Source organism: Agelaius tricolor, unplaced genomic scaffold (genome assembly GCF_023055355.1).
Source record: "Agelaius tricolor isolate 1412-34295 unplaced genomic scaffold, bAgeTri1.0.p SCAF_4, whole genome shotgun sequence".
Taxonomy (NCBI): Eukaryota; Metazoa; Chordata; class Aves; order Passeriformes; family Icteridae; genus Agelaius; species Agelaius tricolor.
Genome location: NW_027269264.1, coordinates 29,546,976 through 29,570,872, shown reverse-complemented (window position 1 = coordinate 29,570,872; position 23,897 = coordinate 29,546,976). Strand labels below are relative to the sequence as shown.

Genomic DNA, 23,897 nt, shown 5'->3' with positions numbered 1-23,897 from the left:
GGAAATTAATGCCTTCTTTGCCTAAATTTTTAATAGCAATATCAACTGTTGTGTGGGTATCCAGCCGCCTGAGCTAGAAGACAATGATGGGGAACAGAATTTAGTCTCCCTGATCCTGGAAAAAAATGGTCAGCAACCTGCTGCACCACTTAGACATGCACAACTGGAGAGACTGGAGGGGATACACCTAAGGGTATCAAGGTTGTTGATCAAAGTACTCACTGAGCCTCCTTCCCTCATCAGCAGTCCTGCCTAACTGTGGATGTTCCTCTTGACTAGAGGTTTCCAAATAGGACATCCATCAACAAGATGGGCAAGAAGGATGATCCAGGAAACTACAGGCCTATCAACCTGGCCTTGATGCTGGGGGAGGTCATTGAGCAGCTGGCTCATCCTGGCTTTTGTCAGCAACTGCGTGGCCAGCAGGACCAGGGCAGGGATTGTCCCCCTGTACTCATGCTGGTGAGGTCATACCTCAAATCCTGTGTCCAGTTCTGGAGCACTCACTTCAAGAAAGACATTGAGGTGCTGGAGCATGTCTGGAGATGGGCAATGGACCTGGGGAAGGGTGTGGACCATAAGTCCTATGAGAAGCAGCTGAGGGAGCTGGGAGTGTTTAGCCTGGAGAAAAGGAGGCTGAGAGGACACCCTATGCTCCCTACAACTGCCTGGAAGAAGCCAGATGGGGGCAATCTCTTTATCCAAGCTAACAAGTGATACAAGGAAGAGGAAATGGCCTCAAGATATGCTGGGGAGGCTCAGATTAGATATTAGGAAAAAATTCTTCATGATGAAAGGGTCATGAGTCATCGGAACAGGCTTCCCAGGAAAGCGGTGGAATCACTGGCCCTGGGGTGCTCAGAAAACATGTGGGTGTCACACTTCAGGACATGGCTTATTGTTGAACATAAGGTGCTTGGCTTGGTTAATGGTTGGAGTTAATGATTTTAGAGATCTTTTCCAAACAAAACAACTCTGGGATTCTAGTAAGCCATTTACTCTACTCATTATATATCTGTATAAAAAATAATTACTTCTTTTAGGCATAAGCTAGACTTCAAGAACACTATTTTTTCTTTTCACGTTTCAAAGATTTGCATGTATATTTCTTTCACTGTAAAACTCTTTAAAGTTTTTACAAAAGTGCTGAATAACAGATAAAAACTTCACCCAGAAACAAAGAGCCACCACTGAAATTGTAGCCTTAGAAGGACACTGAATAAAACCTTTCAATTATTTGCATTTACTGTATTTAAGTTCCTATGCTAGACAGGTCCCAGAGCATGTTAACAAGATTCCCACACTAAGATGAAATTAAATTAGAAGATGTGCTCCTGAAACAGACCTGATTTGCCCCAGCTGCTAGGAGCAGTGTACTGGAACAGACTGAAAAAGCAAGGCTTGAGCAAAACTCAAGCCTCCAGACTCTTCCCTTTCTACTTCTGCCATGTGCATGAAGTTTGGGTCTTTTGCCACATTCACTACTCTGCAGACACACTCCTTCTGGGGCAACATCATCTCAATACAGTCATTATTCAGAAGATCAGGAACGAGATTTGCATGTTCACTTAACCCTTTAATGGTATTTATCCTGTCAACTTCAGCAGCTAATTCTCAGCATCTCAAGCACTTAATTACCTGCTTTTATGAACTTGAATTCACTACCTTTTTTACTTAATATAGTAAGCGTGACAAAAACAAGAGTCTCAGGAAGATTTAGCATCTAATTAGCATCAGACTCCATGCAAATATATTGCAGTAGAAAACAAGTCTACTGGGGCAAAACTTAATCAAAACAAAGTGTTTTATTAAAGTAAAAGTTGACTTCTGCAAAGGTGGTAAAAATACTATTTTAAATATTTCTCTGTTTGTGCTTCTTTACTATCAGATTAAACAGCTTTAATAAAACAGTGATTAATGAAAAAAAAATTAAAGTATTTGAGAGTGTGTTCCTTCTGACCTCAAATTACTGACATAATTATATCCTCCTTGACCATAATATACAGCCTTATTTTCAACATCAAGACCATTTATCTAGTTATGTATTTCCCTTCTGTATTGTAGATTTGAAAACCAGTGGAACTCATAATGCTGTTGATATATTACCTGATAATGCAGTAGATAAAAGAGAAGCTTATTTTCAAAGAAGTGTCCATAAAAATATCATCAATAAACAGAGGGATGTACATTTCCCAGTAACATTTTCTAGCATGGTTAGGTTTAAGTTGGAATTTTAGCAAATAAAGCACACCCATACAGCAAATGTGTCTTTGGGCTTTTTTTTAACAAAACTTCAATTTTTTTTCAAGCAGGCTTTTTTTTAAATAAAGAAATTACTTAATTATTTCAAAAACTAATGAAGAAATATATTTTGCAGCAAAAACCAAAAAAACACCCCCCAAACCCTCAATCAAAATACATATTTCCAAACAATCCGTGTTTCTTTTCTGTAATAGCATCAGTAATCAGCTGTGATCACAGAGGTCTCAGTGAGTTATTATTGTCTCTTACCCGGAGTTTGAAAGTTAAGGCGTCGCAGCTCCACTGGATCTGTGGGATGGTGAGAGGGGATCTCCTTGCTGTTGGGTATGCTGCTCTTCCTAGAATCAGATTCAGCCCTCTTCCTGCATGGAGAAGGTGAATACACATAAACAGAAGATAGATATGTTAGCTTCAGAAAGGTGCCTGAATGTTTGGCATTACATTCTAAAGGCAAGATGTTTATTTCTGAAAAAGTATTTGATGCAGTGCAAAGGTAATATAATTATGAGTGGTGGGTATGGTACCTACAATTTGCAGTGGTAAAATGGTCAGAGAGAAAATAGCTGCATTCTACCCTAAATTGCTCTTCCAGAACATCCTTCTGGTCATCCTAATACTTTACTTTTATAACATTAAGCCTATAAAAATTCAGACGATTCTCCTATTTTAAATGCTACCTAGCTATACCTTATACCTTTATACCTTTATAGAAAAGCAGCAATCTCTTGAGCTAGACCACCCTAAGTTACTGTGATTAAATATTTCTTATCCTATACACATAGCTCTGCATTGCTATAAAAAATAATTTGCATTCTTTAGGTATTTTTAATAGGAGAAAGAACAGTACAGAAGACACCAATTAAGAAGACATCTATTCTTTTCACTTTCTAGGATGTAAGAATTTGCTCTGTTTCCTCTCATCTCTGTAAGAGCTGAAATCGGCAATCTTCATATGTCTTATCAGGTCTACATATATTCAAGGCTTAGATCTGTATGAATATTTCTAATCAAATTAATGCTTTCACTGCAAAGGAAGGAAAATGAAACAAAAAAAAATCAGAATTAAAGAGATAAAAGAGAATGAAAGTTGCCTATGTTTCCCTTTCTCTAGAGAGAAGCAGAATCCATGTGTGTTCTCACTGACATTTTTGCTAAAACTGACTTCTGTTATCTGTATGTATCTGATGTGAAACATGGAGAACAGTGTTACATGAAGAGTAGCTACCACTCTCCATTTTTATACAGAGAGTGGAATCTTTCTTCACAAGTTATTTGTGGGGTCCTGAATGAAAGCACATTGTGGCTGATATTTTTTATGTAACGTAAAATGAAGAAGCAGAGGAAGAGTTATGTTGTGAAAACAGAACTGAGATTATTTTAAGGGTAACGATAGCAGAATGTTTTCCAGGTGCCCAATATTCACGTTCACATAACACTTTCTTTTTCCTCATTGACTCACAATGATAAATCTATCATTACTCTAGTCAATTTCTTGCTGCTTTTGAAATAATGAAGACCAGGTGACATACTCTGAGATTTCAAAAGTTATGAAAAAAAGTTATGAAAAAATATGCCTGAATTTTTGAAAGTCACTATGGTTGTACTGGAAAAAAGAAAAAGTTTTACTGTAAAAACACTCCACCTGTTCTCCAGCACATACCTTAACATATGTATTAACTTCTCTTTAGTGAAGCAATAAAAATTTAAATCTGATTATTCTGTTTTCAGTCTTCTTAAAACAAAATTTGTACACATAAACTCATTTGAGGTTCCTTTCTTTTGATTTTGACTATTGCAAACTCCTTTCACAGCAGCACTTGGCCCTAGTGCTCTTTCTTCTTACTGAAGATCTGTGACATAGCTTTCAATAAGTCTTTTACCCTGTACTTCCTTCTCTTTAAGTCTAGGAGTTGTAAGTCTCAAGTTTCTGGAACTGTCCAGGGACAAGCTTCATTTAACTTTTTTCCACTTGGAAGTTAGTACCAGGCTGCAATTTCATATTAATCTAATAAAACCACAAAAATATCTTCCAATCATGTATCTGAATATTTCAAGAACTTATAGAATAACAGAATGGTTTATTATGAATTATTAATTGAAGGAACATTCTGGTTTTTTTTAATCTCTCCAGACTGTAGAAGAGATCTCAATTCTTCCAGATTATGCAATGATTCTGAGATACGTGGGGAAAAAAATTCCAGAAAGGAAGAAATGTATCACTGTATCATTGTCACTGGTAGAACTGTAAGTCAGTGTTTATGTATATGGGACATTACGAAGATTCAGGGCAGCTAATGCCTCAACTACAACCATGGATTCCTTCAAGAACTGTGATTATTGTGTACAACCACTGCTTGCACAGCACTAAAACACAAATAAAATCAAATGAGCATTGTCAAGCTCTGCTATCTCTTGAAAATTAACCCCATGGAGACACAAAAAAACCTCAGTGAAAATTTGCTGCTTGTATTACATTATTTTTCAGCACTGTAAATAACATAGCAAATCTTGCACTTGATCTCATTGACAGATTACTGCCTACATTCACTTAAGACTGACAGATGCTTTGTCTTAGATCATTATCATGATGATTTTTTTTTCTTTTTTCTCCTTTTCTGTATTAAATGAAGAGTGATTATTTTTCACTTCTCACCTGTCAGGTTTACTGCTCCATTTTAATGCAGCAAGGAGGGAAGAAAAGGTGAAATGTTAGTTGACCAGCAGCACAGAGAATAATCATGAAAACAGGAGATAGAAGAAATTTTGATTTGCAGTAAAGATATGTAACTAAACAAAATTAAGCTATGACAGCTCATCAAAATATTCAATGCTTGGAAATCATAGAATAAATGAAGGACCCAAGGTCATGTCCAAAGTGAATCTTCTGTTGAAAAATAAACCTCTATCTGCTAAGAAATTAGACTTCAAATTTTAACCGGTGAGACAATGGAGAATGGGTGTTTATTTTGAGCCATGAAAGTAATGTTAACATTACATTGAAAAATTACTTCTCACTGAGATGTAGCCCCCTCTTACTTTCTAGAGAGAATAGAGATGAAAGGAGGGAAGAGAGGAAAAATGAAAGTGGAGGGCAGAATGGAAAGGAGAAAAAGGGAGAAGAGGAAGAGAAAATGAAGTGACCAACAAGGTTTAATATATGACACACATAAGACCTGCACTAAATTTAAAAAATAGTAGTAAAAAGAAATGAAAATTTCTAAAACTATTTTACAAAACCAGGTAATAAAATAGCAAGAAATTTTTAACAGTACCCTGGAAAGAAAGGGAATCATAAATCTTTTTCCAATGAAGTATTACACGCCTTTTTTGATTTAGAATGACTGCCTAGAGGTCTACTGTGATCTGTATAGATCTGTAGTGATCTATGATCTATAAAGTTTAGGTAAACAGGAAAAATAATTTATTATCTCTCACCAATGTGTTTTATTATACACAGACACTATAACTACAGTGTCTATCTTTCTCTGTGTTGACCATAACAAACAGGGGTTCTACAAACATTTTAATAGCTTGTACTCTGCAATGACCACATTACACACACAGTATGAGAAAGTCTTTAAAATTCTTCATCATCACTTAAGATTTCCCATTTTCCTGTTTTACATTTCAGTGCTTTTTAACATTTGGGGTTTTTTTTCTCTTGGAAGCATATTTCTTCTTATAGTTCAAGATTCAGCAGGGGACCAGCATTCAAAGGAAGTGATTCTGCCTCTATACTCCACATTAGTGAGACCCCATCTGGAGTGCTGCATCCAGTATTGGGATCATCAGTACAGAAGAGACATGGATCTGTTGGAGTAGATCTAGAAAAGGGTCACAAAGATGATCAGGGGGATGGAACAGGAAAGGCTGAGAAAAGTGGATTGTTCAGCCTGGACAAGAGAAGGCTTTGGAAGACTTTCTTGCATCCTTCCGGTACTTAAAGGGACTTATAAGAAAGATGGGGATAGTAGAGCCCATAATGACAGCACAAGGGGTAATGGTTTTAAAGTGAAAGAGGGTAGATTCAGAGTAGCCAGAAGAAAGAATAGGTTTTTTTTTATGATGAAGGCCATGAAGCACTATTTAATTTGATTCCCCAGAGAGGTGGTGGATGCCCTATCCCTGAATACTTTCAAGTCCTGTGGATTGGGCTCTGAGAAACCTGACCTAGATGAAAATGTCCCTGCTTATGGCAGGGGGTTGGACTAGATGATTTTTAAAGGTCCTTTCCAACCCAAACTAATCTGTGATGCTATGATTCAGAGTGCTGGAGCTACTATGTTCAAAAGATTTAAGTTTAGGCTACAGTCTTCTGACCCAAAACAAAAAGCTGCACTTGATAAAAGCAAACAATACAAAGTCTGTCAAGATGGCTTTAACTTCCTTAGAAATTGAAAAATCTAGAATGAGGAACCTTTTTCTCTTCATCAGTGGAAAACTGAAATTAGGGAATTTGTGATTTCTTAAAAACTACAAGGACTATCCTCACAAATTAATTTGTTAAAAGAAAAAAAAAGAAAAATACACCCAAAACCTGAGAATGAGATGACAGGATGCATCATGGGGACAATCACTTTTCTCTCTAGTTTGTTCATTTCTGAGAAACACCACACAATTTCTAGAGCTCTTTAACATTCACTAATTAAGTTCCTAATCAACCTAATCCTATGTAATTGAACATGTATCAAGCACATAAAATACATGTAAACTGTGACTGAAGCAGACCTCCTAATGGTTAGGCATTTCCTGGAGGACACACACCATCTATCTATCTATCTATCTATCTATCTATCTATCTATCTATCTATCTAGGTTTGCTTTTGTTTGAGATTTTGGATACAAATCTTACTGTGCTGAATAACACACTCCATCTTTGAACAAAGAAAAGATTTGTTTTCTTGTCAACAAGAAGATGGCCAAAAAGGAAGTAAGATTTATTTAATTTACTTGAATCTCTTGATTTGATTGTTTATAAAGTTTAATAGATGGAAAGATCTGCTACAAAATAGGTGTCTCTGTTTACTATGACTGCAGAGTGGTTTCACTGCTGCAAGGACAGAGAACATTGAACTAGTTAATGGCCAAGTCAGTTCCATTTGCCAAGACACAGTCAACTGTAACTCAGGAAAAAATAGTTTTTACTAATAGTTTTTAGTGAGGATAGTTGAATATGAGAACAAGTTGCCCAAACAGGTCATTGAGTTTTCATTCTTAGCTATACAAAACTTTGCCTCAGAGCAAATTGCTGCAGGTGACCATGCTCTGAGCAGGGCTGAGATGAAACACACTCCAGAGGTATGGCCCTTTGATTCTGTGAATCTGTGGATTCTTCTGCACACAGGAGTGTGAAGAATTGGTATGCAATATGGAATATGGTAAAATTCCATAAAATAAATATGAAATTTGGTTCCATAATTGGCCTCATCTGTGTTGGCTATAATACCAATGACAAGAAAAGGTACACTTCAGTATTGTTCTCATCTATTACTGTTTCTTACTAAGCTGCAATGACCTTTTGGTTATATTCCAATATATGATCCAAAAACTTGTCCATGAAATATCTTTCCTTTCAGATTTTAGGAAAAGTAAATGCAGAGGCAATAGCCTTTTTACAGCCTAACAACAAATAATAGAGTTCAAACATGCATTTCTTGTCTTTGGAACAGTTTAATATGCTACAACCCATGAAACTTATCCACACTATCTAATAATGCCTGTTTTAAAGAAGGGGAAGGCTTCTCCCCATAAAATTATTCTTTTGGAAACTGCAGTTGTAATTTCTCTGTGATTGTAATTAAATGTATAAGTACTATTGTAAATCATGAGCTTAGTGGTCCAAGTCTGATCAAAAAGGTTTCTATGGACAAAGGGAATTAAACATAGTTGACCTTTATTTGAGTTACTACTCTTTGCACTTCAGAAGACACAGTCATTTACTGGTCATCCTCTTTGCACTGCACATTCTTTAACAAAATCATCTGTAATTTTTTTGCATATATGTTCATAACTAGACTGATGCCCTCTACCTTCATTTTCTTTTCTCACTATCATACTTGTTGCACTTATATCCCAATATAGTCTAGAAATATACTTGTAAAATTTTCTGTATCCACAGAAAATTCTGAAAATTACTTGTTTGCCTGTTTCTTTAATATATTTCATCCAACTCCTGTAGCCACATTAGGTCTATTTAACTCACAAACTAAACTTCACTGTTTTCTTGAAGCAATATGTTAGATATCCCAACTGTCTTGTCACTGCTCTTCTACAGTCAGCAAATCTATCAAAAACTAGCAGTAAACTTGCATGCAGGTTACCTACTCTTGGAAAAAATATCCAATTATATACTATATTTTTACAGAAATAAAAGTTCATAGAGGAGCACAGACTGCTAAAACTGCAGTCATAATTTCTTGGAGGTAATTTGCCAAATCAGTGCAGTTTAACAAATTAGAGTAAACAGCTGAAAATAGAAAAATAAATAAATACATATGGACAGTTGCCCAAACAGTTCCAGTACAAGTAGTAAATAACAGATGGAAAACATGTCCCCTATTCTCAGCGAATGACAATCTCTTCACACTACTGATGAGCAAATTTTACCTGCTCATATGAGAATATTCCCTTTTTTTTTTTTTTGGTAATAGACTAGAAGATTTTTATTTTAGTTCCATATAACTCTCAAAGTAGTTGCAAATCTACTTAATATACCATTGTTTGGATTTCTTTTGTAATATGGGAGAAGAATTACTTTAAAAATAATTAGAAGAAAGGAGTATTTCACTTTTAGCACATCTCCAATGACCAGTTTTTGAAGTGACTGACAAAAACAGAGTTGGTAACTAATTCGATTGGCTGAGACACCATGAACTACCAGAAACATTCAGGAGGCATAGTATCTGCAAGCAACAGATGCTGTATGATTCTAGCCCTGAAACCATTCTATAAGTGTGTATCTATTTGGAATCAAAAGGTGAAGTTAACTCTGGAGTGGTCAAAGAGAGAATTCTTTCCAAAACCTGAAGAGAGCTCTCTTCATGAAACTTAAGAGGTATTTGACCAGAGACACCAAATGTGGGAAGAGCATACAGGCTCAGATTTAAATATTTATATGCCGGTAATAGCATCATAGCCATTGGTTTTAGAAGACATACTTCATTTTAAAATTATCCCTAGTGTGCCCCTCCTCAGAAATTTTTTTGGCAGCATCTTTGTAATATTCCTCTAATCTACTTTATCAATATATTTCAAAAATGTACTAGGAATTAAATACAAAGATTAAAAATAACCTTTTTGAGTTTTATTCTTTGGTTTTGGTTTAGTATCTTGACCCATGTTAACTCATTTACACTGTAAAAGGCTGCTACATATAAATTACGGCATCATATTCACTGAGTATGTTGTAAGGCAAAGGGAAGTCCTTTGTGTAATAGCAAAACTAAATCTGTGTCATAGAGAGTGAAAGAAGAATGAGTGAAATTTGATCTCATTGCAAGATTAGTAGAAAACAGCTATTTGATGTCTCTTTAATCTCTCAGATCACAGCTCCAAATTCATATAGATACATTGCCAAATTGAGGCCAACTGTCAAAAGTTGAAATTCAAATTACTTGAGTGGAGATGAAAATCACATTTAGCAACAAGCTGAATGTAACCCCTAATGCATTACTATTATACATCTATAAACAAGTTCTAAAAAGTCAAATGTGCAAAATCCATACATATTTATGTGTGAGCACATATTTACTTTCTTCGCATACAAATGTATCTTTGCATACAAATGTATGCAAAGTGGAAAAAACATTTAAATGCCATAGTGTTAATATAGTATAATCAGCATAAAAATGTACTCATATATCTGTAATTATTGAAAACTTTCAGTCAAAAATTTCTGCAGCATGCTGGAAGCCATTAATAAATTTCAAAATGTTCCAAAGCAATGACAGTTAATATTGTAGTGCAAAAATACAGTGTGGAACAACTACTACAAAGTGACCAATATAGAGGATAAATGACATACCTTGCAAGAAAGCTAAAAGGTAAACCTACCTTTTATAAAGAAGTATAGCAATAACAATACAGATGATAAACACCACTGCAAGAACTGGTCCAACAACCCAAATCAAGCCTTCTTCCTCATCTGTAATTGGTTGGGGATCAAGATCCATTGACACAACAGGATCTGAATATGGGCTTGTTGCATACATGGTCTGTAGAAATAAAAATAGTTCTTAATCAGAAAGCAATGCATTAATATGTTAACTATCCCACATCTAAAGTAATGTATAGAAGGTAATGATGCAATGAACACAGCAAACTGGAAATGCTATTTTTCTTGAAGGAAATACACAAACTTGCAAATTGAACAGTGTGTTGTTATTATCATTTTTATTTTGTGTTCCACATATTAGAAATGACCTGCAGACAAATCATGTAGCACAGTCCTCACAGAACACTTTGCAAGCTAAGCAGAGAATGAAAAACTGAATAGGAAACAGAATTATAGCCCACCAGTTACCAATTTTTGGGTTTTGTTTTAGTTTCATACTGGTTTAACACTTTCTTCCTGCACAATATGAAAGAGTACTTGAGACATAACAAGACTGCTATAGACAAAAATGAAGGGGACTGAATGTAGGAGGTTTTTGGAAAAGGGTCTTGCAATGATTGTACTGTTTTTGACCAGTCAAAAACTGTCTGACAGAATATACCTACACAAGGTGGAGACAACTTGAATTTAAGACTGAAAAATGGGAGAATCCATTGTAGAATATAAAGGGAAGCTAAACACTCAGTGTTTCATAAGGATTAAACTAAAATTATGAACCAACGGAGGTTGCTGAAAATCTTTGGTTTACTACATGATGTAAAGCCAGCTGGCCTAGGATAAAACCCATGATAAAGAGAATTCTTTTTTATTCTTGTCTGACCTGAGATGTTTCATCTGGGGCTGAGTGCAGAGTTACAATTACAGACTGGAGAGGCTGAAGAGTCAGCCTGCTGAAACTGGATCATTTTAAGAAGTCTAAATTATAGTAAAATCAGAAGTGTAAAATTGTTTGTACATATTTCTTGCTTGTGCTAGTGTGTCTTCATCAGCATTAAACTAGGATTTGAACTACAGATCTTGCAAAAGACTTAAAAACTTGATTCCATGGTAGATCAGAAATGTCAGCTAATACAGAATAAGATAACTGGGAGAAGAGATTAGCTTCCATTTATGTTTGCACCGCATTCTGAAAGATGCCCTAAGCCAGGACAAGTGTTATCAAAGGAGACATGTTTTTTTACACTTCATTTGGCCCTGTTTTGGGCTCTGGGCTATGACAGTGTCTGGGTTTGAGACAGGATTAGGACTGGCAAAGCTGAGGCACTTACTTAAGTGTTACTGAGTTAGCACCCATGCCAACAATCTCCATTTATATTATAGCATTTTACTACACCTGGCATCTGGCACCAAAACCTCCCTATGTTTTACGTCTATGATCATTGTCTGGAAACTGGGGAGTCTTCACATTCCATTCCTGAGACACCCAAGTAAACTGATTTTTTTTTCCCTCAGGTTTAGTACTCTCAAGAAATAAAAAAGGCTCATTGCTCTGAGAAGAAACTCTTTGTATTTCCCCTCTTCCTTTGGAGTGGATGGCAAAAATGCCTGGAAAAAGATATAGAGGCATATTGAGAGTAACAGTGTAAACGCTTACTTCCTTTTCTTCAATAAATAGGATTTCACTTTCAATTTTAAACCATCTTGTATTAATGAAAAATTTAAACTCATTTAGTATTTTAAAATTTTATCTTATTTTTTCCTTCCTCTTGATGACATTCTTAACATATTTATAGATTTTAATCATAGCTCTCCAGCTCCCATTTTACTAAGTTGAACAAATTCAGACCTTTCCATGACGTTTTTTAATTCAAGCTCTCTATTCTACCAATCAAGAGAGAAATTTTGTGCTCTCTGAATAAGAAGCCTTTTGCAAAATGTAACATCTGAATATCAAGAAAAATGTCCCTTTCAAGTTACATCTGTAGAACCTGTAATCCTAAAAGAAAATCAGCTATATATGCTGGGAGCTGATACACTGGAGCGTTGAAAGTCATTGAAAGCTGAATCTGACACACCCTTAAATAATTCTTCACAGTCTGTGGCTACCTCATGCTACTCAAGCACATAAATGTTTCAGATGGCATGCTGAAGTGTCTTATAGATAGCCTAAGTTCAGTAATGCCTTTTGAAGTCTTTCAAGAGTAGGATCCTATATACATTTTGTTATATGTGTCAGTTTACAAACCTATTTCTTCCCGCTTTTTCATCCTGATTTCTAACAAAGCAATACATTTAGGTCATTTATACCTTAATTAATATAAAAAAACACAAGAAACTGCACTTTATATTGAAAAGATGCATTTTAGTACAGGTAATTTATAACATACAGATTTATGGCCTCTTTAATTTATAGTAAAAAGCTGTCTACCTTCTCCAATCTGAACCTTTGTGATGCAACACCTTCAGAATTATCTGTCTATGCAGCCCATGTCAAAAAGTGAAAAGAGAACTTTTGATTTATGTTAGAGTTTGCAGGAGGCACTTTATTTTCAAATGAAGCTACGTGTCTAAAAGTATTCAAAGTGGAACTACCTCCTCGTTGTGCTTAAGTAGGCACATTTCATTGACACCAAGAAAGCAATTGCAGCGTTATACACTGCAAACATTTGACTAGAATTCAGATTATTGGTGTTGGATTTTCAAGTGATTGAATCTGCAAATGTACCTGTCAGGTTAAGTTACAAATTAGAAACATACTGTATTACACACTGTATGTTAAAATGCTAATGTGTATTGCATCTTTCAAAAGTCTTACATCTGTCTTTTTTTTCTTCTTTTTTAATACATTAAATGCATTAGGTTAATTCATGCATAAAGGGATGTGACTACAAAATGAATTGTGTAAAGAGAAATGACAGCTCATTTTCTAGTCATTTTTTTTTTTTTTAGGAATTTTCCCTACTATTGAATTATTTTCTAACTTTCTAACAATTTACAGAAATTGTTATGGAATGACTGCAGCTAAAGAGGGTAGCTGTGCATGTCTCTAGTTCAATGGATCTTTCCAAGAACCCTGTATATCCTATACCATTATTCACTGGTAGCATCAAAAAACAGCTTTTAAATTCTTTTAAATACATAGAGAAAGATGCTGCTGTAAAGATCATGTCTCAGAAGCTGTGTCCATGGTCAAAAATATACACAATGTAATTTTCAAAGGATCATGACACAGCCAATAAAAGGTGACTCTTAGGTTTCAGTTATACACTGAAGTAATACACAAAGGTGCAAACAGAACAGAAGAGTTCAAGGAATTAATGGGCATTGAGTAAGGAAACACTCACTTTAAAGATGGTCTGACATGTAATATTAAAAAAAAGCTTTAGGGAAGTGGAATAAGCGTTGAAAAAATGCTTCCATGATTGTGTAAGGTAATTTAGATATAGAAAAACATGAACTAACTTACAGATTCTGAGTGCTCCATTACAGCCAATACAAAGAAGACATATTCTTGACCACTCTGCAGTTGCTTATTCTCAAATCCACCATAATGCTTCTTATCCCCCAATGTGAATTCCGTGGGAAGAACTTCAAAGTGAGCTGCAATATATGGCTTTAATTCAACTTCCCTCCCAAGACGAATGCTTCTGCGTTTCCTAGCTATCTCCTTAAGCAGCTTTAAAATGAAGGAAGGGAAAAGAAAGGGGGGGGGGGAGAGAGAGAGCAAGCATGAACAGAAAGATAACTGTAAACAATTTTAACGTAACTTATTGACAGTGTAATGAGAAAATTTAATGCATGACCAAGAACTACAAAAAACCAATTTATCCACATTTCATGGGATATATCAGTACCACTAAATCAATTGCAAAATCTTCCAAATTTTTGACATTCTTGTCAGGATAAAATATTAGGAGGCAATTGCAGCACTCAGACTACAAACATAAAACAATTTTTAGATACTGTTGTGTCTAGGAGGAGGTTGGGAGAGGATAAGAAAACAATCTATTTTCTCTGGGGACATATAAATACACATAACATATTACATATTATCTATCTATCTATCTATCTATCTATCTATCTATCATCTATCTCTATATTGAGTCATAGAATAGAATCATAAAATCAATTACGTTGGAAAGGGCCTCTAAGACTGATTCCAGCCATTAATCTAACATTGCCATGTCCAGCCTTAAACCATGTCCCTAATTGCCAAAACTACACATCTTTTTAAATACCTCCAGGAACGATGACTGAATCACTTCTTCTGATAAACAAAGCTAAAATTTACATCAGTACAAGATTAGATGCTAGGCTCAAATTTGGAAAACATACACTTACTAATAAAGGAACTTAATCTCAGCTAGTATAATCTGTTGATGAATTACTTATAAAATCAGACAAATGCTTCTTCAATACCTTTTTTTTGCTTTACATATACTGGTATTTCACAAAAATTAGTCTGATTTGATTACAAGGAGTCTGAACTTGTCTTGTGTGATAAATTATGACTTCTAAGGTCTCTTTGTGATTCCCTTTGTTTTTTGCTTATGAAACTTATACGATGTCCTGTAGTCTTATAGTTAAATCACAAATTTTTCTAAGTAGTTTAGTCTTTTCAGCACACTAATACTTCTAATACAGCAGATTAGCATAAAATTCATTTCTAGAGAAGGAGAAGGAGACAAATCTCTAGAGTGAAAAGTAGATAAAAAAAAAGATACTAAAATCCAATCTTAACTATATATATTAATTTCAAAGTACATTTAGTCAGGGAAGTTCTCCACAGAATCATGGAATCACAGAATATGCTGAGTTGGAAGAGACCCTCAAGGATCATTGAGTCCAAGTCCTGGCTTGGCACAGGACAGTCCCAAGAGTCATTCCCTGTGCCTGAGAACACTGAACTCTGTCATGCTGGTGCTGTGATCACTTCCCTGGGGAGCTGTTCCAGTGCCCAACCCCCTGTGGGTGAAGATTCTTTTCCTAATATCCATCCTAAACCTCCCCTAACAGAACTTCAGACCATTCCCTCGGGTCCTGTCTCTGGTCACCACCGAGTGAAGAGATCCGTGCCTGCCCCTCCACCTCCCCTCACAAGGAAGTTGTAACTGCAATGGAGTCTCTCCTCAGTCTCCTCCACCAGGCTGAATAAACCAAGTGATCTCAGCCACTCCACATATGGCTTCCCCTCAAGGCCCTTCGCCATCTTCAATGCACTCTTTATTTAGGCCACAGCTTAGTGACCACACCTTTTTGTCTCCCTTCACGGTATCTTGTATTTTGCAATTACACAATTAACAATTGCAATGCATGTAAAGCAACCTAATATTCACTCTGCTACTCAGAAAGGAGCTTTTAATACTGAATAATTTGATAACCTTTCTCACTCACTAAATTTAAGGTTACAGATACATATGAAAGCAAGTTGTGCCACTTGAATCCAGGCTTCCTTAACACTGAGGGCATTTGGATTTTATACCTTCAAACATCTATGCAGTAAACTGCTTTCCAGCTCTAATGCTGTGTCTGTGCCCTGTTGCAGAGATTTTACATTCATTTACGTTTATCAATTTCAATGCCATGATACAAAAGCTGGTACAGTGCAATGGATCCCCTGAGCAAAAAAAGAACTGGCCGTAATTTGAGACTAGAAATCATTATTCATTACTCAAGGACAGTATTACAATCAGCAGTCCATATTTCTCTTTCATTCTTCCTAAACAGTTTAATGAGCAGCTAGAGTCTATTTGCGTCGTATAAAAATGAGGGCAGAAGAGAACTGTAATATTGAAGAGATTTCTATTTAGTTGCTTTATTGAAGGTGACTCTCACATCTGTTGGTAGCTTCCTATGCCCTGGGAAGAGTTACTAAATGCAGAACATGAGGCAGGGAAAAATCAAAGTTTGTTCCAGGTTAGATCAGCCCTTACAGGATCTGCTGAGAGAAGCACTATGAAAAGTTTATCTCTGTATGATGCCACATTTTATAACAATGCCTATGCAGAGGGCTGAGCACTGGCTATCTGGAAGTCTGCCAAAACATGAAGCTAAGTGTTGGGGTAGTAAGAGTGCACACTAGCTTAAAGCCAGGAGCCACAAACAAAACAGCTCTAGTAGAGGTGTATGGCTTGTGCTATCCCCAAGGCTAACTGATGCACCTCTTCCACTGGAATTAAAGTTGTGTGTCTGCCTCAATTAAATTCATTGTTCTTTATCATATGTTTCCAGATTACAGTCTATTTACAATTTAGATTATAAATAACTCATAATAAAATGTCAAAGTACGGTAGGAGTATAGCCATCAAAATTAGATTAAGATTGTGAGGCAAAGAAAAATGTTTGATCTTGATAATTCTTGCATTTGAAATAGTAACAGAAAACATATATATTGTAAGAAAATGGAAAGATGAAGTATAGTATTAGAGTGATCAGGAACTGAGTTTTGGCTATGAATGCTAAAAGTTAGTTAGCCTGAGACAAATAAAATTAGTTAAACTTTTCAAAGGTAGTCATACATCACCTAAGGCCAGTTAACTTAGGTGTGTTTGTGTGTAGATAAAAACTTTGTAACATTGATTACACATAACTGAGTAGACCTCTGGGGAACCTCCAGCCTCATTAATGTTTCATAAGGAAATGGTGTTGTTGCCAAATATCATTACTTGTTCATCTATCTCCTATTGTAAACTTAGGAGTTTACAACAGGAGATTTCAATAAAATTACTGATTTTATTTAAGACTTCAATGAGTTCAATAAAATTACTGAATTCATTTAAGACTTAACATGGCAACCTTTATTTAGGTTTTACTGCTTACAGATCTAAAGTAATCCTAGTAGGTAATACTGCAAATCATAATTTTTTTTCTTTTCATTTATTTGCATGATGTGTCTATTTAAAGTCACTAAACCTCATGATATTAAAAAGAGAAATTTTGAGTTAGTAAAAAAGGACTGTATCTCTAATAATTTTTTTTTTCAGATACCAAACATCTAGTTCATTATCTGCTATTTTAAAACTATCTTAGTTTCTTTCAGAGCTGAGGTTCAAGGAGCAGGAAGATTAGACAACTACAATAATAAATAAGGCTGAAGAGTCTTTTTGGACTGCTCAGTTATGTAATGGAGTTATACTCAAGAGCTGTTTTATTAGCAAATACTTTCCTTCTGACAATCTACGAAAACTATTTGGAACATAGTTCTTTGAAATATCTATTACCCAACCAATTCTGATACCAGACACATATCTGAGACTATACTAAAAATATAAATATGTATCCTCACTTGATCATCAGGAACTATTTGCTCAGAGAGTAGTGTTTTTTTTTGAGTAGTGTTTTTTTGAAGGGGTGGTGGTGTGGTTTTTTACTTTTTGGTTTGTTTGTTTGGGTTTTTTGGGTTTTTTTGGGGTTTTTTTTGTTTGTTTGTTTTTGTTTGGTGGTGTTTTTTTGTTTTGGTTTGGTTTTTTTTTTGTTTGGTTGATTTTTTTGGTTGGTTGGGGTTTTTTGGGGGTGGTTTTTTTTTGTTGTTGGCTTTTTTGGTTGTTTTTTGTGCGTGTGGGTGTTGTTGTTGTTATTACTTTTTTCCAAATGTATTTATTGTGGCACTGTGTTCACAAACTTGTCAGGAATAGCACACTTGACAAAATGCATACTTTCCAAAGCTGGAAGAATACCAGTTTTTTAAGTAATAGAACCTGAATGAGTTAGCATGATATGCAGTTGCTGCCTGCTTTTAATGTTTTTTTCTGCTCAGCTCTTGCTATATGTATTGGTGGCAATTGTAAAAGATATATCAAGGTGTTTAGTTCTTTATCAGAAATAACTTCATTTTTCAGTCAATGCATATCTTATTTCTTCCATCATTAATTCTACAATGTGGTCTCAGTTATATCAATAGAGGTGGAAAACAACCCATCCTGACACAAATATTTCTGAATTAATAAATGTTCTTTATCAATCTGTTATACCGACTAAGGCAGCACAACTTGCAGGATGATTAAAATGACCCTTTGTTATGAAAATCAGCAGGAACCATAGAATTCTATTGCCAGAAAGTTCAATGTCATCTGGCACCTATCCTTTAATCTATTAATGCTGCTGAATGTGACTACAGCCTTTGGATGTTACAAGTGGGTGGTAATACTCAATCAGTTTCCATTACTGTATAGATGTGGCTGTCAGAGTTTTACTGTTTAACTGTATTTGATGTCACCTATGACTATGATCATGAGCTGATGGCATTTACAATCAAAGTTCTTTTAAAGGGAAGAAGTTAATAGATCAAAGCGAGCCATTGCTGCAATTGAATGAAGAGAGACGATCACATAAATGAAACTGGTCAAGAAGAAACATAGGGGTGAATCAGTTAGCCATCATGCCTTCCTCTGAACAGTTGTTTTTAATATTCTGATTAAGGATTTACCTGTTGTTGTGACAAGGACTGAAATAATTGCATTGATATTTTGAGCACTTTCCGCAACACTGTTAGTTTGGTGAAGATCTTTATTTTCCCTATATTTTGGGGCAAAATTTGAAATTTATATCCATTTTGTCAATGGCAGGAGAGAAAAGAACATTTATGCTTGCTTGCAGGTGATCAACACTTCCCACTAACTGTGTTATGGAGAAGCAAATGGTGGTTAGCTCTGTAACATAAATCTCTTGAATCCACCAAGAGAAAATAGAAAAATAAATTGATACAGTCAAAAGAACACTCTATCAGGAGTGAAAAAACCTGATTTTGGTCTTTGAATTGCAGACATGTACAAAGTACCACAGCATTTGAATGTTATCTAAAATTTTGGCCAGATACGATGAGAACAATAATAACACCACCACCTGTTTTTTGTAAAAGTCTCTCATAGGGGGCCCTTGAAAGAGTTTTAAAATCACAAAAATTAGCATTACTACAGATTTACAGATTGAAAGAAGAAGGACAAGTTTGCATGAGCTATACCTTCCTTCAGTAAAACAGAAAATGGGGGTGAATATTGTATTTCCTGGAATTATTACTATATCAATAATATACTGAATTGATTTCTAACATTGCTGGGTTTATTTCTAAAATGAAAGTAATTCCTCCCCTTGGATTAAGGTCATTTACAGTTTCAGACGATGACACAATGTTGCTTTTTCCTTCCTTGTTCATGCATTTATTTCTGATCACAAACTGTTGGTGGAATGGAGACTACGTCTCACTAGAAGTATTACAGTAGATGACAATGGTGTAAAAACACCACCAGAAGGTCAAATGTTAAACTGAGGTGCAAATTCCAATTTAGCATTTGTTACAGACTTAGTAACCACCCCTGTAATGAACCAGACCTTTATTACAGTTCATATTGTTGGTGATTAAGCTTTTGCTGACAAGTCATTTCACCTCCTGCACTTTTGCATCACTCTTTACAATAGAAAAAAAAAAAATATTACTGTCAACAAATATAAGACACTGTGCTCTTCAACTTAATGTCTTTACTGTCTTCTCATTTAAGTAATCTGAATTTTTGTTTTAGTCTCCACAGGCTAACACAAATATAAATATAAAGCATCCTGACAAAACTTTTAAAACTGGTGAGTTAATTACCTAAAAGTAGAAAGACTGCTTCTTTACTAAAGGAGAAGAAAAAAACCCCAAACCATATACAGTACCTCATCTAATTCCATTTCATCTGGACTCTCCCATGGTTTGATAAACTTTCCACGAGACCTCTTCAAAGGCACAATAACTATGTAATAGCCTCTGTAAATGACAAAGTTGGACAAAAGAGAAGGTGAATGACGAGGAACAGATAAATTGATGGAGCGGGTCTGTTGAGAGGAACTAAAGAGAAAAGTGGCATGTTGACAATAAACTTCTGCACATTAATATGTCACTGCAGTCTTCCAGACATAGCTGTAAACGTTCACACTCTTGAAATAACATCAATTGTAAAGCATTTGCCAAACAAATGGCACCAATCACCTGCCTTTTTGTGCAAACATATAAATATTTATAAAAAACTTTAATTACAATGTACTAAAATTATGACATGAAATACAAGAACCATAGGTTATGTGTGCCCTGCCACCATCACACTGAAACAAAACCCCAAAGCCCTAAATTGAAATATATTACCATATATTTAAATCTCAATTACCAACCTATCTTCTCCTATTTTAATGTATAATCAAAATAGTAGGTTTAAAAAATTTATTTTTTAATGCCAATATCATAATAAAGAGAAAAGAAAGCAAAGAGGACATACACTGCAGCCATACTCTCCTTCCTTTTGACAATCAAATGCCATTAGCTCTATCTACATAAGTATCCTGTTCACAGTCATAGGTAAGAGAGCTTGATATATACTTCTTTATATCTAGGTTTTGCAAATTTTATATATATAATATTGGAAATATTTTCATAATAATATTTTCTTCCTCCCCACCCATGGAGACTAGTAAATTATATTTTCTAGTGTGATGGAGATCTGCTACTTTTATTGCTTACTTCACAAAGCCTGGATATGTGTCAGGCAGATCCATAACTTCACATTAATGTGAGGGAAGAAGCAGTGGAATCATAACAGCAGGACATTCAGGGTAGTATATGTCTTCTTGATAAACACACTTGTCACAAAGTCAAGCTCTCTCCATATCAGGGGAGAGGAAAAGAAACATTTCCTTTGTTTCTAGTAACAAAAGCTTATTAAGGTGTTTCTGGGTCTCATTATGGAAGATAATTTTAGTGTCTTATGGGCCATCTCCTCTTCCAGTCTGCTTTTTTTTTTACAATCCATTCAACCTCCTGCAAAACTATTAATTTTACTCATGAAATGCAGCTGAAAATCCTAAGTAATTAACACTCTACAGAAAAGGAGCTGCCTAAATGCTGGCTTAAAACCATGTCACTCTAAGCCAACACTAAACTATCATTTTTACCATACCATTGCAAGCCATTGATCCATTTTAATGATCTTTCTTATTTAAATCTCTTTCCCATAAAAGAAATGTAACAAAACTGTAGGTTTTCAGCTCCTGTAGAGAGTATGTGTATTCATTAATATTTGTGTTAAGAAATTTGAGGAAGTTTTCTGTGGAAACTGTGCTAAGCTCCAACAGGAGCACTGGAAAGCAGTGTTGCCCATAGATTTTTAACTAGTGTCCCCTTGCTGTATTCCAGTATTTCAAAAAACATCTGTGGCATGCACTCTTATGGTGACAATATTATAAATAATCTTTTAATAACATTAAAAACTGTAAGGCTGGTTGTCCCCAGGTTTTAAACCTGCATTGGTCTATTAAAAATACTTTGAATTGTAAATCCAAGTAAACACTGACTGACATACCCTTTCTTTAACAGATGTCTAAGAATCAAGACAAAAAGAAATGAAAACTTGCCCCTCTATGTCTTTCAAACATCAAAGACACATACTTATCCTTTTCTTTTTCTTCATCTTTTTATTTTTTAAGCTAACAAGTGTTCATACATTTTTCTTTTCAATCAAAGAACATCCAGCATGTAATTGTAACTTTCCCACTCTTTTTCACTTCCCTCATGAAAGTCTCTCTCTTGTAACTTTGAAAACCTACTAAGACTTTCAGTACACACAGAGTATTTTAAACTGAAAGAATAAGCAGATAAATATTAAGCAGAAAAATGAAAATTTTCACACTAATATGCAGTGCTGCAAATTGTGAAGGACAATAAAGTTCTGTGATTTTCAGTGAATTGTGCAAAATATAGCATCTCCTGAAAAACATGTTTTATATTTTACTTTGTAATTTGCTTGTTTCTTTTTAGGTTGGAGGTTTTCCTGGGGGAGAGGAGGGAGGAGGGTGAGAAATAAAGGGTTTATTTCGATCTTGTTTTATCTACTGAGTATTTGAGAGACCAAAGTCTTCCACAAAACTCTGTTTTTACTTAAGACTTTTCCAAGATGTAAGAGATTTGGAGAAACATGAACTGTCCTTTACGCATAAAAATTGCTTTGGAAATTGCCCAAAATACTAAGAGAAAGAAAAATTAAGAACTTGCTCCCTTGAGATGAGCAAAAGAGATTATTTTACTAATCATAAGGTGAGCTCTACACCAATTTCTATCCTGTATCACCATCAAACGTTGATAAATACTACCTTCCTTAATTACAAATATTACAAAGGCTTTTATAACATTACCCTCAATCTTATTACCTAGTCTACATTAGAGCCAACTATTACCTGTTTCACTTTGTGGGTAATTAGTATTATTGAAAAATTCTCAGTACTTCATTGTAAGCTAGGGACAATCCTCAGCATATAATGTACCAATAGAGGAGCAGCATGTCTAAAAATGTCAACATGACTAATACATGAAATTGTTCTTCCCATATAAAGACTAATGCAGAATAATTTTACTTATTTTATTGGGGCAAGCATCAGGTCAGGCTTACTGTTCAGTAAGTACTTGCTTTGGTATGCTTGCTCCAAGGGTCAAGTCAATCTTTGTTGTGTTTTACTTCATCAAGCCTGATCAAATCTTAGAAAATAGATGCAAAAATAGGAGATACATTATTTGCAAAATTGGCAGTTGGACCCTATAGATTTAATATACCTTTTCTGATGTCACTTAGCCTCTTTAACTTTTCTACAGTATATAAAATGAAGGGAATTGTCTTTTATTCCAGTGCTATCTTCTGCTGCTGTTAGATCAGCTATCCTGCACATTTTTCTCTCTGTGAATGCTCTGCCTCATAAATCTTTTTTGACTCATTCCATCTTCAGTCTTCCTTAGCTGCATTTGTTACTGACCGCATCTTACTCAATCTAATGATAATGACTACATTTTTCAGTTTTTCATCCTTTTAATGTTTCAAAGTCATTTATTTCTTGACCTTACCTGCCTCAAAATCTTTCAGTCAGTAATGAAAAAGGGGGCAGCTTTCTAGAAAGCTGTAAAAATCCACCAGGGAGACAAAGCTGAATTCCCATCATTTAGTGACTGGCTCATTTTCCTCCCCATTTCCTTTACATTACATATGGGAACCTTACAGATCAACAAGAATCACTATAATAACACTTATTGGTTGTATCAAGCTTCATGTTTTCCTGGCAAATCTTTATTGTCTAACCTTTCTAATCCCTGCTGACCATGTGCTCTCAGATCTTTAGTCCTGTTTCTGTTTAAATTTAAACACCACCTGTTCCCTTCCAAAATCTATGTAACCTCTGGAAAACTTCCAACTTTTTAGCAAAATCTCTTGTTTTCTTTCTAAGACCAGTGAAGAGGACAAGGTATTTTTATCCTGATAAAAACTATCAGAAATAATTAATCTGAATTAATTTTAGTGCAGTATCAATTCTTTAAAACTCAATATAATTCTTGAGTGACTGAGTCTGACTACATCAAGGAGCTACAGCAGGGTAGTTAGCATTGATCAGTATCCATTCTTTTTGAGATGATAAATTGTTCAAAATACAACTGGTTTTCTGCATCCCTCATTTTGCAGTCTGTGATGAAACACAAAAGTACTGTGAGAAAAATCTGCAAACTGAAGGACAATCAGTCTTTATACAAGGCTATGAGACAAACTTGAGAGTTCTAGTTGGAACTGAAATACAGTGA

General features: G+C 35.1%; 1 protein-coding gene across 40 annotated transcripts in view; it reads right to left on the bottom strand.

Moving 5' to 3' along the window:
- The window catches only part of PTPRD (protein tyrosine phosphatase receptor type D), a 1,154,223-nt gene that overhangs the window by 84,033 nt on the left and 1,046,293 nt on the right, over window positions 1-23,897 (bottom strand). For 20 of the 40 annotated variants that reach the window (XM_071425013.1, XM_071425049.1, XM_071425014.1 and 17 more), the window contains 5 exons: window positions 19,967-20,057; window positions 13,782-13,991; window positions 10,315-10,475; window positions 4,916-4,930; window positions 2,512-2,624 (listed from right to left, as the gene is read on the bottom strand). In XM_071425013.1, coding sequence (XP_071281114.1) covers window positions 2,512-2,624; window positions 4,916-4,930; window positions 10,315-10,475; window positions 13,782-13,991; window positions 19,967-20,057 — 590 coding nt within the window. The remainder of the gene's footprint in view (window positions 1-2,511; window positions 2,625-4,915; window positions 4,931-10,314; window positions 10,476-13,781; window positions 13,992-19,966; window positions 20,058-23,897) is intronic. The other 20 variants (XM_071425021.1, XM_071425022.1, XM_071425031.1 and 17 more) reach the window with 2 other exon arrangements.